Source organism: Diadema antillarum, unplaced genomic scaffold, assembly GCF_040938485.1.
Source record: "Diadema antillarum isolate AM-2024a unplaced genomic scaffold, OU_Dant_1.0 seq00000047_RagTag, whole genome shotgun sequence".
In the NCBI taxonomy this organism is placed as follows: domain Eukaryota; kingdom Metazoa; phylum Echinodermata; class Echinoidea; order Diadematoida; family Diadematidae; genus Diadema; species Diadema antillarum.
The window spans coordinates 672,565-688,913 of NW_027271156.1; the positions used below are offsets into that span (position 1 = coordinate 672,565).

The 16,349-nt window shown below is 36.6% G+C and overlaps 1 protein-coding gene across 1 annotated transcript; it reads left to right on the forward strand.

Moving 5' to 3' along the window:
• Positions 1-288: 288 nt before the first annotated feature.
• On the forward strand, positions 289-16,067 carry LOC139725490 (integrin alpha-5-like; the record flags this gene model as incomplete). The annotated part of the gene is made up of 13 exons (XM_071636563.1): positions 289-333; positions 1,521-1,656; positions 6,153-6,242; positions 6,784-6,875; positions 7,445-7,551; positions 8,709-8,814; positions 10,282-10,384; positions 11,477-11,577; positions 12,474-12,564; positions 12,942-12,987; positions 13,710-13,817; positions 14,728-14,783; positions 16,000-16,067. Coding segments are annotated over exons 1-13 (1,149 nt in total), but the record flags the coding sequence as incomplete, so codon positions are not given.
• Between the last annotated feature and the right edge of the window lie 282 nt (positions 16,068-16,349).

The window sequence follows — 16,349 nt, forward strand, 5'->3', positions numbered from 1 at the left end:
CAGCCGATTCCTTATTTCTTGTACAAAAACGCGCCGTTAGAATTGTTAACCACACTGGATATTTATCCCACACGAACGAACCTTTTGTTAGTAACAAAATTGTGAAAATTCCCGAGTTATTTTATTACAACGTTGGCCTGTTTATGTTTCAATTTTCAACTGGCCAATTACCAGATGTATTTTCCCAAATGTTTACAAGAAATTATACTGTTCATGATTATCCAACTCGTCAACGTTACGCATATCATCTTCCACGTACCCGAACAATTTTCGCGAAAAAAACCCATTATGTTCACTGGGCCCAAATATTGGAACGAGCTCCCTACGGAACTTGTAAGTTGTACCACTGTAACCTCATTCAAAAGAAAACTGAAGCAATATCTTCTTAGCAGCTACATTGTACGGTATGCATAGTGTATAGTTCTTGTTGCTCTTTATTTTACCCCTTGTCTATCCCTTATTAGTAGTCCGGCGGGATCCTAACCATGAACACTATTTTTGATCAGTCTGCCTGTTGCGCTTTTCATGCACCTATTGTTCCACTCGGTTATCGAAATTCTCGCGCGTGACAGCTGTCGGTTACCATGGTCACACGGCCTGCTTGGTTTTAGGACCCATGCTGGAATGTTACTCCTGAGCTTTATTGCATTAGCACACGGTATTGTTTACATTCACGACAAATCTCATCATTATTCCACCTTCTACTTATGTATTTATGCCATACGGTTATGCCATTTTCTATACTCTGCAACACACCCCTTGAATCTCTGCAATCCCAGTTGTTGTTCTACCAATGTCCTTACTAAGTAGTAGGTTATATTGCTGCAACATGTGACCTTTCTGTATTTTTATTTAGTGACATTTATTTAATTGGATTTTTTGTTTTGTTTGTTTTAATCGGTTTCCCCAGTTATAGTTGGTTTAAAAAAAAAAACATCCGCATTTTAAACTTCCCCTAATCTGATTTTTCACGGGACCTGCGGCTGTACAAGCTAATGCTTTTACGCAGGCCCCATCATATTTTTTCGCATCATGACCACAGTTTAATTCGCATGCATACAGACCTTGTCTTTATACCAAATCAAACTTCTGTACATTCCGATGAAGTCTCATCTAAATTATGTTTTGTATAATTTTCGTATTTATATACTTTATTGTGATATAAACTTTATGTGAGAAATATGAAAATAAATTGAAATGAAATGAAAAAATTGAAAAAATTATTCAACTGAAGCAATTAATTGAACAATCAAACAATCAGTCAACGTGCAACAAGCACCGCAAAAGATGAGTAGTCGATTTGCAAAATCTTTCTTGATTACAAATAGACAATTCGCTGATCCGCTGTTGTTGTTTTTTCCTTGTTTTCAGTCATTCAATTTTATTATTGTCGGAGCGTTTATGTTTTTACTTCTGAGCTCTTGATGAAAGAGTTTAGAGTATGGGTAGACATTGAAGAAACTCTTCATTACTGCAGCTTCAAATTATTTGCACTATGTGACTTTTTTTTGTGTGTGCAGGTTTGTCACCCTCTATCCACACAATTTCAAGACGAGTTCGGCGAGCCCACTGCCAATCGATATGTGGAGGGCGGCTGTGTCTTTGCGCGCCAAAATTTTAGCGTCGTGCACTGGTTTAGTGCCTGCGCTTCACGGGGTGAGTGGATTCAATGCCGATAATCAACACTGTTTTCCGAATCTCGAAGCCGAGTACTTGTTTGACGACGAACAGTGTTCACACCTTCTTCGTCATGTGAATTTCCATGACGCTAAGAGAGAATGTCTAAAGACTGTGCTAAGTATAGATCATAAAACTCCTTCCTACCAATAAATAGGTATATTGGTCATCTCAGGGGTGGATGAGAGTTTGATATAGATATAACATGGTTACGATTATTTCGTGATTGGAAAGTGAATACGTTGTCGATATAATGTGTTTCTTATTAGAGGTTACTAAAATGTGGAATCAGGAGTTAAGTCTCCCCGCTGTTAATACGTATGTTTATTATACACCATGTAAAAGACACCATGGAAGTGAATCATTGTAGTAATTGTGCTGCATTGCGGGAAAAAATGCAGGTTTCACATTCAATACGCCATTAATAATACTACATGAACTGTTATAAATATCTGTATGGACCATTTTCTATGTTGCTTTATAAAGCGTTTTTCTTTCTTTTAATAAAGCTATAACTACTTTTATTCACCGATATGAAATATGATATCCTATTGGGGGGGGGGGGATACATTATGAAAGAATGCCATGCGAAATCGCAAGTTGCTGTTTTGTTTTTGTTGCTTTTCATTTCTTTCTTTTCAATTGTCAAATAATAACAAAAGAAATTATATCACTGTTGTTTCCTCTTATTCTGCCCTATATCAAACGTGCATGTATACGCATGTCCATCACGACTCGAAAGTGTGTGAATTTGGATTTAGTGCTGCTCAGACGGAGGTAAGTTTTATTACGTTTCAGCCTCCTTTCATGTTTTTCTTTAATGGTTTCCTGTAAAATGTGTGAATATAATGCATATAGACATATATATATATATATATATATGTATATATATGGTGTGTGTGTGTGTGTGTATGTGTGTGTGTGGACGCATGTATACATCTAACAATCTCATAGCATTAATGCTTTCTCTTTCTTTCTGCTCCCCTTAAAATAGCCGATAAAAGTAATCTGAGTAAAAATAGAATATAATTATAGTTATGACCTTAATCAAATTCATATAGTAAGCCATTAGTGAGCCACGAATACTTCATCATTTCCCACCAATGACGACAAAAATTACAACAGTGTCATATTCTTCAATTCAAATCAGAAAGAGGTAGTAATGTGAAATTAAGAATACAGATATTTAGATGGCAATAGACAACTGGGGAAGGAGAAATCTCACCTTCATTGGAAAGGTAATATCATTAAGAAATCGTTGTTAGTTTTGTAAATAACACATGTCCTAATTATTTTGTCCTAGTACACTATTTTGAAATAATTTGAACGGTTTCTCTTTTTTTATGGAATTCGAAAATAGATAAAGTTAAATGAAATCAATTTAATTTCATGATGTTGAAAATAACTCATGATGTTGAAAATAAACTGTAGAATTAAGCAACGTGTTTTATTGTACTGTAAATTGAATATAATTTTTCATTCAGAAAGCTTGTAAAACGTGTTTATAAATTGATTTACAGAAAGAAGTATTATCGATGTATTATACAAAGTTGGCAAAATAAGTGTGTGGGTGATATTGTAAGATTGCAGAGGTGAACTTACAATAAGTATGGCCTGTATCTAGGCAATATGTTTTGAAGAATAACTGTAGCCATGGTAGCACACAATTTGTACTTTCTCGAAAATGTTCTACGTTGAAATAAATGACTGAATAGGCTAAAGAGAGTAGGGGGAGGATTAAACCTCATCAATGTACTGCAGGAACAGGACATTCCTTAATTATCAAGAAGATTGTGAAATTCGGAAAAGAAGATATACCATCTTATTCTGTCATTATATTTTTTTTTCTACTCTTGGCCTCTTTCTCTTCTTATTCCCTGGCATAATAATAACATCAAGACGGAATGGATTATTGCAGCAGCGAACAGCAACTATGGACAAGGTGATTATCCCGTTACACCGTCCCTCTTGGAAAATGTCTCTGGTGAAATGAAAGTACACTTGTAACTTGAAAGTTGCTTAAGATTTGTCAGTCAGATGAGTGAAATGTTGCTACTTTTTTTTTTTCCGTCACAAAGCTTGGTACACGCGCAAAAGCCGCATCGTCCCCCCCCCCCCCATAGACCCAGAGACACGAAGGCACTCATACTAATGATTTCTTCACCTACTATAGGCCTACAAGCTATTGACGCAAGCTATATCATAGACGTACGCTGCACTGCAGACATCAGTCATTTCCAGTAAAATAGGCCTACTATTAAGTCTGCAAATCTCAAGGACATTACTGTCTATCAGACTGTACATTTATGACATGGAACTGTTCAAGCACAAAATGATGTAATTTTATCATCTATGTAAATATTTCGGATCACGTGTTGCGATGCAAGACAGAGTGCAGCTGTATCAACTCCGTGCTTTAATCCTTTCTGTGCCCCGGAGTTTAGACAGTGTATGGAAAAACACTGTGGGGTGTTCCGTGCAAATCACCACCCACAGCATACAAAGGGTTAAGACCCGGTAGCGTTGAAGAATATGATCATCATTCGCTGCCAACACCCAGGTACATTCGAAAACCACGAATAGCACTCGTCAGCCAATATGTGCATCGAAGAATATAATTATTACGTCCATTAGTAACGGTCGACTCCAGGCGAGATTCTTTGGGTGTGTGTGTGTGTGTCTGTGTCTGTGTGTGTCTGTGTGTCTGTGTGTGTGTATGTGTGTGTGTGTGTCTGTGTGTGTGTGTGTGTGTGTGTGTGCTTTGAATATAGAGATCAGTGATAAAGCTGTTACGAGAATTCTCGAATAATAGGCCCATATCTGAGCAGGGCCAGCAGTGGCGTATCTAGGGGGGGAGGGGGGGGGGGGGCAAGGGGGGCACGTGCCCCGGGTGCCACTCCTTGGGGGCGCCAAAAACGAAAAAAAAAACGAAAAAAAAACGAAGAAGAAGAAAAAAAAAAGAAAAAAAGGGGAAGAAAAGGAAGAAGAAGAAGGAGAAGAAGAAGAAGAAGAAAAAAAACCTCGCCCGGACCGGGGGGGTTGCAGAAAACCGAATCAAACAAGATAAAAACAAAACATGATGATGCGGACAAAATGGCAATGTATATTGTGTTCACACATGTCATTTTATATTTAGCAGGCAAAATGTTACACGGAGCAGCGGCTGCAATTTCTTTCGTTCTGAAGCGATCGCCGATTCGATCAAAGGAGGGCGCCAACGGTTTCGAACATGGGGGGGGGGGGGGCGCAAAAAACAATCAAACAAGATAAGGACAAAACGTAATGATGACGCGGAAATATACAAATTTCGGCTCACTTTTTAGAGTATTTTTTCAAGTCCTTAGTTTGTTGGGTATAAATCGTTATCTATAAGGCCGTCACTATATCGTGATTAGAATTGTAAGATTTAATAAGCAAAAAATGACAAGAATTCTATGTTTTGTAAGCTGAAATACAAAATTTTCGGCTCGCTCGCTGCGCTCGCTCGCCAAAATTTATCAAAGAAAAAAGAAAGAAATGAACAAAATGTGATGATGACACCGAAATATACAAATTTCGGCTCACTCGCTCGTACTAATTTAGAGTATTTTTTCAAGTCCTCTGTTTGTTGGGTATAAATCGTTATCTATAAGGCCGTCACTATTCTTGATTAGAATTGTAAGATTTAATAAACAAAAAAAAATGACAACAATTGCATGTTTTGTAAGCTGAAATACAAAAATTTTCGGCTCGCTCGCTGCGCTCGCTCGCCAAAATTTATCCAAAAAAAAGAAGATAAGAACAAAACGTGATGATGACGCGGAAATATACAAATTTCGGCTCGCTCGCTCGTACTAAGTTTGAGTATTTTATTTTGTTGGTATAAATCGTTATCTATAAGGCCGTTACTATATCTTGATTAGAATTGTAAGATTTAGTAAGCAAAAAATGACAAGAATTCCTTTTTTTTGTAAACTGAAATACACAAATTTTCGGCTCGCTCGTTGCGCTCGCTCGCCAAAGTTTATCACAATTTATTACATTTAAATCACTCTCAAAAGACCCTTTTTAAGTACTTGAAAAAGCATATAATTTCATGAAAAAGCATAAAGTCCCTACCGGGATGGAGTTGGGGTTGAACACTTTTTCAGAAATTAGGGGCGTAGATTTCCGCGCTTGCCCCTGGCGCTGTTTTCCCTAGATACGCCACTGAGGGCCAGCCTTCCCCCTCCATGGTAACTATCCACACACTCTACACCGGGTTTTCAAAGTGAGCAAATATAGGCCTACAGAAGCAGGCCAACACAAGGGGATATCTGAAAAAAAAAGCCGTTACAAGCCCACAAAAACCCAGGTTTCAATCAAACTTGAATGACTCCCCCCTCCCCCCCCCCCCCCCCCCCCCCGTCAAAACACATTTTGAAAATGTTGTGCGGTCCCTGTGTTTCAGCTTACCTTTATTAATTAAACAAAAAAAAAAATCTCATTCCTCGCAGGAACGGTGTACCGCGGAAACCACCACGACTTTGGCAATGTGGTCTATACTGGGTTTGTCAACTCGCAGAACTACGATGACGAATACCGAGGTAAGCATAACGTGGGAACCCGTTTGAATTAGCGTAGTGGAGATAGTATTCATTACTTATGGAATTCTACAAATAATGTTATGTTCTGTCAATTATACTGCAGGCTTGATGCACTGTACATAGTTCTGAGTAAGTTTAGGTACCTACTATGTAAAAAGTACTTCTAAAATAACGTATGTATGATGGATTAAAAAGAAATCAGAGTTATCAATATGAAAATTGTTGTATCGTAATAATTGAATCAAATTAAACATGAATCGTGATTTTTTTTCTTGGAACACGTGGAAGGGTGAGCACTGTAAATGAAAATCACCAGGGCTTGTATGATATAGGATTGCTTCGACAAGCGATAATATTTTAGCTGTGGTTAGTTTCACGGTATACACCACGTGCAATTCGCAGGTCCTTTTCAGGACCACACAGAATGTAAAATGTGTTAAAGATCATTCTAGGTTGTGACGAAACATAAGGTCATGACACTTGTAACAGTCTGTCTTCTATTCCGTTGTTTTGTCTACCTGTATATCTATACATTTTGAAGGATATTCCGTCAGTTTTGGCGACTTTTTTGGAGATGGGGTGCCCGAAATCATGGCCGGAATTCCACGAGGTCTACCCGACCTCAACGGAAGGGTAAAGAGATGCCATTTTAATTTCGCTATAGACAATAAATAAATAAATAAATAAGTTTTGACTCACTCCTCTTTCTCCGTAGCATATTACAAATACAATTATATTCATAATCAATTCAATGGCATAAACAAAAAAAAAAAGAAGAAAATAACCCACATAGATAATGCTCATTATACACTCTACGCAACTGACTTCGTGCTTTTACAATAAACGTGCATGTAACTGGTCAATTAATATAATACATCTTATTTAAATATGCACATTTGAATACATACATTCATATATGAATTGTTTATATGTAAAATGTATGTTTATATACATGTATACGTATATGTATTTATTTATTTATTCATCTATCTATTTATTTATAAAATGTATTATATTTACATGACAAACATTTAAAAAATGAGTGTGGAAGTAATATGTTATATGTACGGTGTCGTGACAATGAATGTAATTGAGTTTTGCATCGCTAATGATATTCATTCATTTATCTGCCTCCGAATCTATTATATATTTATTTCCAACGGTTGTATTTTTTTTTCTTGCTTGCTTACTTGTTTCGACAGGTTGAATTTTACGACAGGAACCTGCAAAGGTATTATGTCCTGTATGGCTACCAACACGGTGCTGGGTTCGGCCATTCTCTCCTCAGTGCTGATTTAAACAATGACGGGTGACTATTGTAACTTACACCATATACCAAATAAAATCTAATGGCACACAGCACAATAAGATAAACTGGTACCGGAATGCTACCGGTATATGATGTTATGATATATATCACACACACACACATACATATATAGGCCTATATATATTATATGTTTATATATAGCTTATGAAGAGTGCAACACTAACCTGTTTTGTTTTCTGAAATTTCCTGCAGACGATCTCGCACAGATGGTTACTCTACCTATTATGGTATTTTACATCATATATATATATATATATATATATACATATACATATATATACAGATATATATACATATGTATATATATATATATATATATATATATATATATATATATTGAATGTCTTTATATATGTATCAATAGTACATATAGCCTGCATGTTGAATGGAAAATGTCGACGCCTCATGATTTATTTCAGTTAGGACGTAACCTATAGTAGCAAAATCAGATAATCGGTAAGGTTCGAGTGTTACTTTCCATGACAATATCTCAACAAATAAATCATCTATCAAAACTATTTTGATATATTGTAATCCTAAGCTTTAATACTCATAAATTAGCTATTGTTTAAAAAAAAAAAGAATCCTCTAGTTTTGTTGGTTGTGGAAGTTTTGCATCACAGACCATCGTGCTGTATATCGTGCGCGTGAAGCAGACGTGATGATACACAGTGGTCTATGAGGCCGATACCGATAGCACTTAACACATGTTATCGATTACTATACCTTGAATATGACGTCATATCATTCTACATTGCACTGTACTATGGATATGACGTCAGGGTTATCTCGTATTCAACATATGGATGTTAAATTATTTTGGCCACATGACGCAAGAAAAGCAATCAGCCTACAAGATTTAATTGGTTAAGGATACAATATCAAATTTATCTATGTACACTGTATAAAGACTTTAGAAATAATATTTAAAAACCAAAGAGCGCTCTTTTCCGTGTCTTTGCTCGGGTTTAGAATAAGCGCACAAATAATTATATATCTTCAAACGAAGAATAAATAGAGTAATCAGCATGAAATATATAATACAAAAAAAAAGAATGAAGTCACAAGATATCAAGGACACACTTACTCACAGTGATTTAATGTCCTTCCCAAAATGTGTTTCTTCATCGACCTAGGTCTGATGACGTCATTATTGGGGCACCCATGCACTCAGCTTTCGAAACGCCCATTAGAGATGGCTGGGAAGTCGGGAGAATCTACGTTTACTACAGTGATGGAAACGTGAGTGCGCTTCGAGAGATGGTATAGCTTTCGTTGAGGTGGGGAATCAAAATTCTACTTCTTTGCGAGATAATTAGAAACAATTCAAAGTTTATCTGATGAATATTGGTTTTGAAATGGCTGGGATATCAAGAAAACGAAGTAAAACAAAGTGGTCCTAACCGATCGTTTATTACGATTTCTTTGTCTTCGGATGTCTCAGTTATTTCAAAACCAATTTTCTTGAAGTAATCTTTGAACTGATTTTAGAATTGTGTGCTCTTTCACATTTCATAAGACGTTTCTCATCATCTCACAAAAAAACAAGTTAAAAACCCCATCTCGACCAAAAATATATCATCCATTTAATGGGGATTACATTATCAATATCACTATCGTAATCTTTATAAAGTGAGAGCACTGATAGTATGGCATATGGATAAAGCTCTGGATTTGTAAACAGAATGTATTGCGTTCAAATCCTTCCGGATGCGTTCATCCTCGAACGTGATGTTTTACACGTTGTGTACATCAAGGTTATGACCAAAAGTGGGCATACATACTCGGATGGGATAGTGTTTAACCATATGGCTATCACAGGGGCTGGTCCAGGAATTCCTTAAGGAGGTGGCGCGTTTACAAAGTTAAAGGGGGGCGCACGCACCCCTCCCCCCATTTTTTTCTTTTTATTTCTTTTGTTTCAACAAAAAATAAAGGAGGGGGGGGGGGCGTGCGCCGGTTGCGGTCCTCCCTGGATCCGCCACTGTTATCATATACTCAAGTTATATACCGATTAATCGGTGTCTATAGATCTCGATGAAGGGCAAGTTTGTCAATAAGTTGCAACAGAAACAACTCGACTCTAGAGTCATTTTTTTTTTTAAATTCAATTCTTAATTCAATTCAAATCTGAAAAATGTTTAATTCTGTGTTAGTCTGTTTGTTGTTTTTGTTTTGTTTTGTTGTTGCTGTTGCTGTTGTTGTTTGTTTGTTTTTGTTGTTTGTTTTGTTTTGTTTTTGTTTTTGTTTTTGTTTTTGTGTTTTTTGTTGTTGTTTTTTTTTTTGGGGGGGGGGGGGTTGTCTTTCTTTCAGTAATTCCCTGTGCAGGAAACTGCAATGTCCATACAGGACTTCGATGTAAAACAGCTTTTTGCTGATCTTTTTATCCGGTATAGATATGTTCAAATTAATAAATGTCTAAATAGCTAACTAGCTAAATAGCTAAATAAATAAATAAATAAATAAATAAATAAATAAATAAATAAATAAATAAATAAATAAATAAGTAAATAAATAAATTGAATAGATGTCATTTTCTTTGAAAGCATTTTGATTGCATGGGCGTGTTGTAGCTAGGGAGGTGGCCTCCATCTTCCTGTTTAAGATAATCATGTCGAGCGAGCGTGTGACAATTATTCTGGAGTGCATTGAAGATACAAAGTAAAGAAGTGTTGGTATTAAACTCGATCTATTTTTTCGTCTTGGCAGGGTGACTTTCTGGTGGAGCAGACGATAACAGGACAGTATCCTGGCGGTCGTTTCGGGTTTGCCCTTGCCGCCATTGGGGACATCAATCAAGATGGGAACCAAGGCTAGTCTTGATACTGTTATACAGTGCACTCCCGTTATAGTGAACACGGATATAACGAAATTCTCATTTCAACGAAACAAAATTTCACGTCTCAAGACTATCATCTATATATCTTTTTAATATATACTTTACTGTTCAGTTATAGCGAAATTTCGATATTACGAAAGAAAACCACCGGTCCTGGGGGGTGTTTCATGAAACTTTTTGTCAGTGATTTACACTGACAACTGTTAAAAGCCACTGAAATCCTTGCGTCTGATTGGCTGATAGCAAATTTGTCGGTGAAAACCTCCGACGAACTCTTTGATGAAACGCCCCCATAACGGGAGTGCGTAGCTGTATACACACAAAATCTTATTACGCCAATATAAAAACAGACCTGACAGCTGATTTTTTATGTATTGAAGTCCCATGCATTTGTTTACAGCACATTTAAGCTTGTCAGACAGTTGTCACAGGCGATCGTAATTCAGCAACATCTGTTGCGTTCAAACGAGATTCCAAGCATAGAAATGCATTTAGTGAGAATAAGTAAATTGAATTACATGCATAATACAAAAAAAAAACCAAAACACTGATGTTTATCTTGCGAGAATAATAATGAGACCTCGTTACATTCTTTAAAAGATAAAAGGGGTCAGTTGTTAATCTACATCAGATCAAAAGTATTTTTTAGTTCCGTGAATTCATATTCATTTAGGTTAAGGCAATAATTATGACGATTTACTGATTTACATGTCTTTTTATTATCATTATTATTACACACACACACACACACACACACACACACACATATATATATATATATATATATAATATATATAATATATATATATATATTGTGAGATATGAGACAGGATAAAGGAAAAATCGGTGCGTAGCTTTGACATCATTATTCCTCTCACTGTTCCTCCTTTTTGGAAAAGTGCAAGAGTTGAAGTATATGTATGTATATATTCAATATACTGCAACCATCTTTTAATCTCAGAATACTCGTATTATATATGAATATTATGCGATATTCGGTCTTAATATACGTAATGTGCGAGTCATTCTGAGTCCATGTATTATCATTTATCGTTGTCAAAATAGACGTGGCTGTTTCTTCTCCGTACTTCGGTGATGGAAAGGAAGGACGGGTTAGCATACATCTGGGACTGGGAGAGAGGGGGCTGTCGTCTACTGCTACACAGGTAAACCACGCACGTCATGCGTCCGCCATATCTGGCTACCAGACCAAACATGGCGTAAGACCAATACTCAACATCTATACACGATACCCAACAAAGTCTTTGAAAACACATTACTTTTAACAAGACATAATGCATAAGGGCAACCATGTTATGCTGAACAAGAAAGACATGGGACAGTCAAGAGATACACACGAGGAGAAGAGTAGACGAAAAAGATGAATAGATGAATAAAAGAGAGATATAGATGACGAGAGGAGAGAAGATACCGCAAGGAAATCGCAGTTATGAAATACCATGTGCGACATGTGTATATAACGGCAGCACAGCAATATGACAAAAACATTCATTCAATATCTTGAATGAAAGATGAAAGAGTCATGCTGTTTCTCGACTGTAAGTGTGGAAATTAAACACCTATTGAAGAATCTCTCAGAAGCTAAGACTTACAGAAGATGTTAATAAAGAAAAAAACTAAAACAAAAGGGGGACTCACATTAATAAATATTGTGCCCATTGCGGCCACGAAATACAAACTTTGTCACATTTTGTATGACAGAAAGAGAGGGACCAATGCTACAACTTAAAGGATTAAGAGCAATAATGTAAAGTTGTCACACTTTTAAACGGCATATTCCATTCCCACCTATAATTGGCATGTTAATTTCCTTAAGTGAGCGAACGTAAAGCTTGAAATCTGTTGACCCGTTTTCGCTCGTCTCTGGAGAATCGAATAATTCAGTAGGAAAAAAATTATAATATGTATAAAATGTATAATGTTTCTTTTAATGTCAAATTATACCTTCATGCATATTGGATCGACTTGTCGCCCAGATTGCTGCCGTATGAAATTTTCAGTCTATCCTCTTATCAATGTTGACTGTGTGGTTTTATATCAGCATATTAGTCCGTCGCAATTCGGTGTGGATCTGACGTCATTCGGGTTCGCACTTGCCAGCGGAATGGATATTGATAACAATTCTTACCCCGGTAGGTACCCACGTCAGGAAATTCCTAAGCACTAAAATTTGATATAAAATTTGTGTCACAGTATTCGTGCATTGTGTGAACGAGTGAAGTGTTGTATGAGAAGAAGTGACTGCGGAAAAAAAAAGGTAAATTCTTTAAATCTATTTAGAAATATATAGGTCTTGAAATAAAGTTTAATAAAATTGTTCTCCGGGTTAACGTTGACTGTGCAAGGGGATACTTTAACACAGTCAAATGAACCAATTACTGATGGATGTTTCATTAAAGTATATATGACATACATTGTATAAAAGCTTGTAAAATTTACATTGTGGACATCTTGCCAAAACCTGAAAACAGAAACTGTCAGCACTAACCATTCTTGCCTCTCTTTTCAGATCTTGTCATCGGCTCATACCAGTCCGACGCTGCTGTGGTTTTGAGGTAAAGAAATTGATAAAAAACGCAATCTCCGCCCTCCACTTCCGTTTGCCATGTTTACTCACGATTAATGAAATCAGAGTTGGGTTATATATTATGTAATTAATATTATAATTTAGAAATAGCATAAGACAAAAAAAAAATTATCAGTGATCCGGACATAATTTAGTTTCTTCAATAGATGGACTAACGAATGGGCGTAAAGGAGCAAAATAAGCTTCACGAATGTCTACAAGTTGACTTGAAAGAATATTGTAAGAATTATTAAACAAAAAAACATGAAAGTAGGTAGGTAGATAAAATTTACTTGTTTCCATGAATCTGTATATCCTGCGCAAATTGGAGACAAAAAGAATGAAGATGTCATTCATTGTCTCACAACTCTCAGTGGCGAGTACATAAAAGATGATTGATTGGGCAATTATCCTTTAAAACCCTTTCTGTTTACAAGGTTCTCATCACTAGATGTGAAAAATAGAAATGTATTTTCACCGTGAGACTAACTGCCTAAAATGAAGAAACGAAGCTGTTTATCATAAAACATAAGCAAATCTTATTCAATGTTTCCCACTCTTTCTTGCACTATAAACCTTCCCATAATCCGTATGATGACATTTACTTGTCGTAGTTATTGATAGAGGGACCTGTTTTTACTCAACACTCCCAGGTTTTCTCATATGGCCGTGTTTGTGTAACAATTTGCATGACAATAATTATTTACGCAGGTCACGTCCCGTGGTGAGTTTTGGTGTCCGTATGTCCTTGAACGGGTCAGCGGGAATTGACCTCGAGAATCGTGACCTTGTCCTCAACGACGGTTCCGCCGTTTCAAGGTAAAAAAGTAACTCTGTCTTCTTCTCAAAAGTTGTCTACTTTTTTATTATAAATTTATAAAGCATCGATAACAATTCTTTTTACCTCGCGCATGCAACACGCTGATACTTGTTTGTTTTGGGTTTTTTTTAACTTTGTAAATGTCATCAGGGTAACTTTGTCTGTTATAACGGATATTACCGCTAGACGTCGAATACCTGACTCAATTACAGTTTGACTAGTATATGTGACATACTCTTATATCTTCTTCTGTTTCTCTGTATTAATTGCATGTTATTGAATAGGACCATAATTTTCATGTTCGTGTAAAGTTTATACGTTTATGAGTGTGCATTTTCCGAAGTTTGTGATGTGTTTGCGTGTGTATCCAAAATAAATATTTATTTTAGCTTTTACATTTGACAATTCTGCATAAAATTAGGGACGAAAACAGAACAAGAGACAAATTCTTGGGTTTGATATTACCAAGTTAATACCAATAATGCATATAAAAAACATTAGAACCAATACAATAGAAACCACAAAATGGCATGAAAATAGCCCCTATACAAACTGCGTAATTTACGCAAACGTTATATACAACATTATTACGCCCAGTGAAATAATGGCTGTCGGACTCGTGGGCCTTGTTTGCGTGCAGTGTCAGATTCCTGCGCCCTTTTTTTCCTAGCGTTGGACTCGTGGGCCGTAATTGTTTGCCTAGCGTCGGATTCATGGGCCTTATTACCCCGAGTGCTGTGCTCGTGAACTATATGGCTCATGTGTGTCGGAATCGTGACGTGCACTCGTTACAACTAATTTCATGTAGCATTGTGTAACGCTTGCTTTCGTGTCTATTGTCGTCAACGATATATATAACAACGTGTTTATTTATTCTACCTTGTTTCTGCTTCTTCAAATACTGCACAGTTTTAATATCTACCTGTGTCTGCATTACACGGGACCCGCAGTTCCAGAAATATTAGGTAAAACGGACGAACTCTTTATTGTATAATTGGATTGAATTTTCTCAAATAACCGTATAGCTCCAGTTCGTAATCGCTGTCACTCATTGGAATACAATGATACGCATATTGACATGACTATATCGAGCATACATTGTAAGCGTCCGGGGACCTGTTTTATGAATTAAAAGATTATAGTCAGGGGTGGATCCAGGAATTTTGTAAAGGGGGGGGGGGGGCGTGACTAATTTTTCTGGTGCCTCTTCCGGGTTTCATTTCATTTTTTTTCTTCTTATTTTCTTTGTTTTTAAGGAAAATTAAAGGGGGCCGTGCGCCGATTGTGCCCCCCTCTGGATCCGCCACTGATAGTTGATTTCTATTATAAGTCTATGTCCATGGCAGCCTCTGTGGTAAGGGAATTTACAATCGATTATACCTTATGATAAAACGGGGCCCGAATATATATTTCTTATTTCATTTTCATCTATATCCGGTGGTCTGTCTGTTTGTTTTTTGCATTCGTTCGTTTTGTTTTTATAGTTTTTTTTTATAGTTATCCACAATCCGAGAAACAATAAACAATCATGAATTTATTGTGGTTAGTCCGCGTGAACAGCAAATACATATGGTTTGTTTGTTTGTTTGGTTGGTTGGTTTGTTTCTGTTCTGTTTTACTGTATGTCAATTTTTTTTTTTTTTATTAGAATGCACAAGATTGGGAGAAAACACTGATTTCGTTTTGTCATATTAATGGTATCCTTTATATCATCACTTCAATAATGCGCGATATAGGCTCCCTACCCTTCATACCTATTCCAGTGCCCTTTCGCATGCCTTACATGTTAATGAAATATATTTCATTAAAAAAATCAATATATCAATTCTTTTTGCTTTAAATTGAAAAAAAAAATGCTAAGTAAAATAAAAGAATAAAAATCTGCTGCTTGGGGCGTAGGATTTCCAGCTCCTGTCTTGCGAGTATTGGGAATGTCGTTTGAAGAGTGTATAAATTAAAATGACCGTGAATACACCTTGTACTCAGCGGAGCTGACAGACCAAAAGAAACGAATACTACACATTATATTCGTACACATGAAGCACACACACCCAACCACACACACACCCATATACACGCACTTCCACGCAGACACAAATGATCAAATATAGAGAATTCTCTCTCGGATTTGATACGGTGTAATCCGAAAAAATTCACGAATTTTTCATGTACTTTTTCCAGATTTTTCCTGCACACTCACCTGCGATTTCCGCCGACAGCATCCAAGGGCCGTCTTTCTCATCCCGGACGGGGTAGATTCGGCTATCCTGCGTAAAACGGTGACGCTGACGAAAGATGTACTCTCCTGTATGTCCTACACGGCCTACGTGCTTGTAAGTATGAATCGCTATTACTTCTGCAGTTGTTTGGGTAGGCCTTGGAAAGCGTTCGAGTTTTAGATACAGTGGTAAAACATGAGCATGTCACTCGCGGAATGTAAATGAACACACACAAAAAAAGTTCTTTTGTTCTACAGCTGTTTCAATATCACCTCTGCATTTCTTTTTGTTTGGTTGTTTGTTATTTGCAAT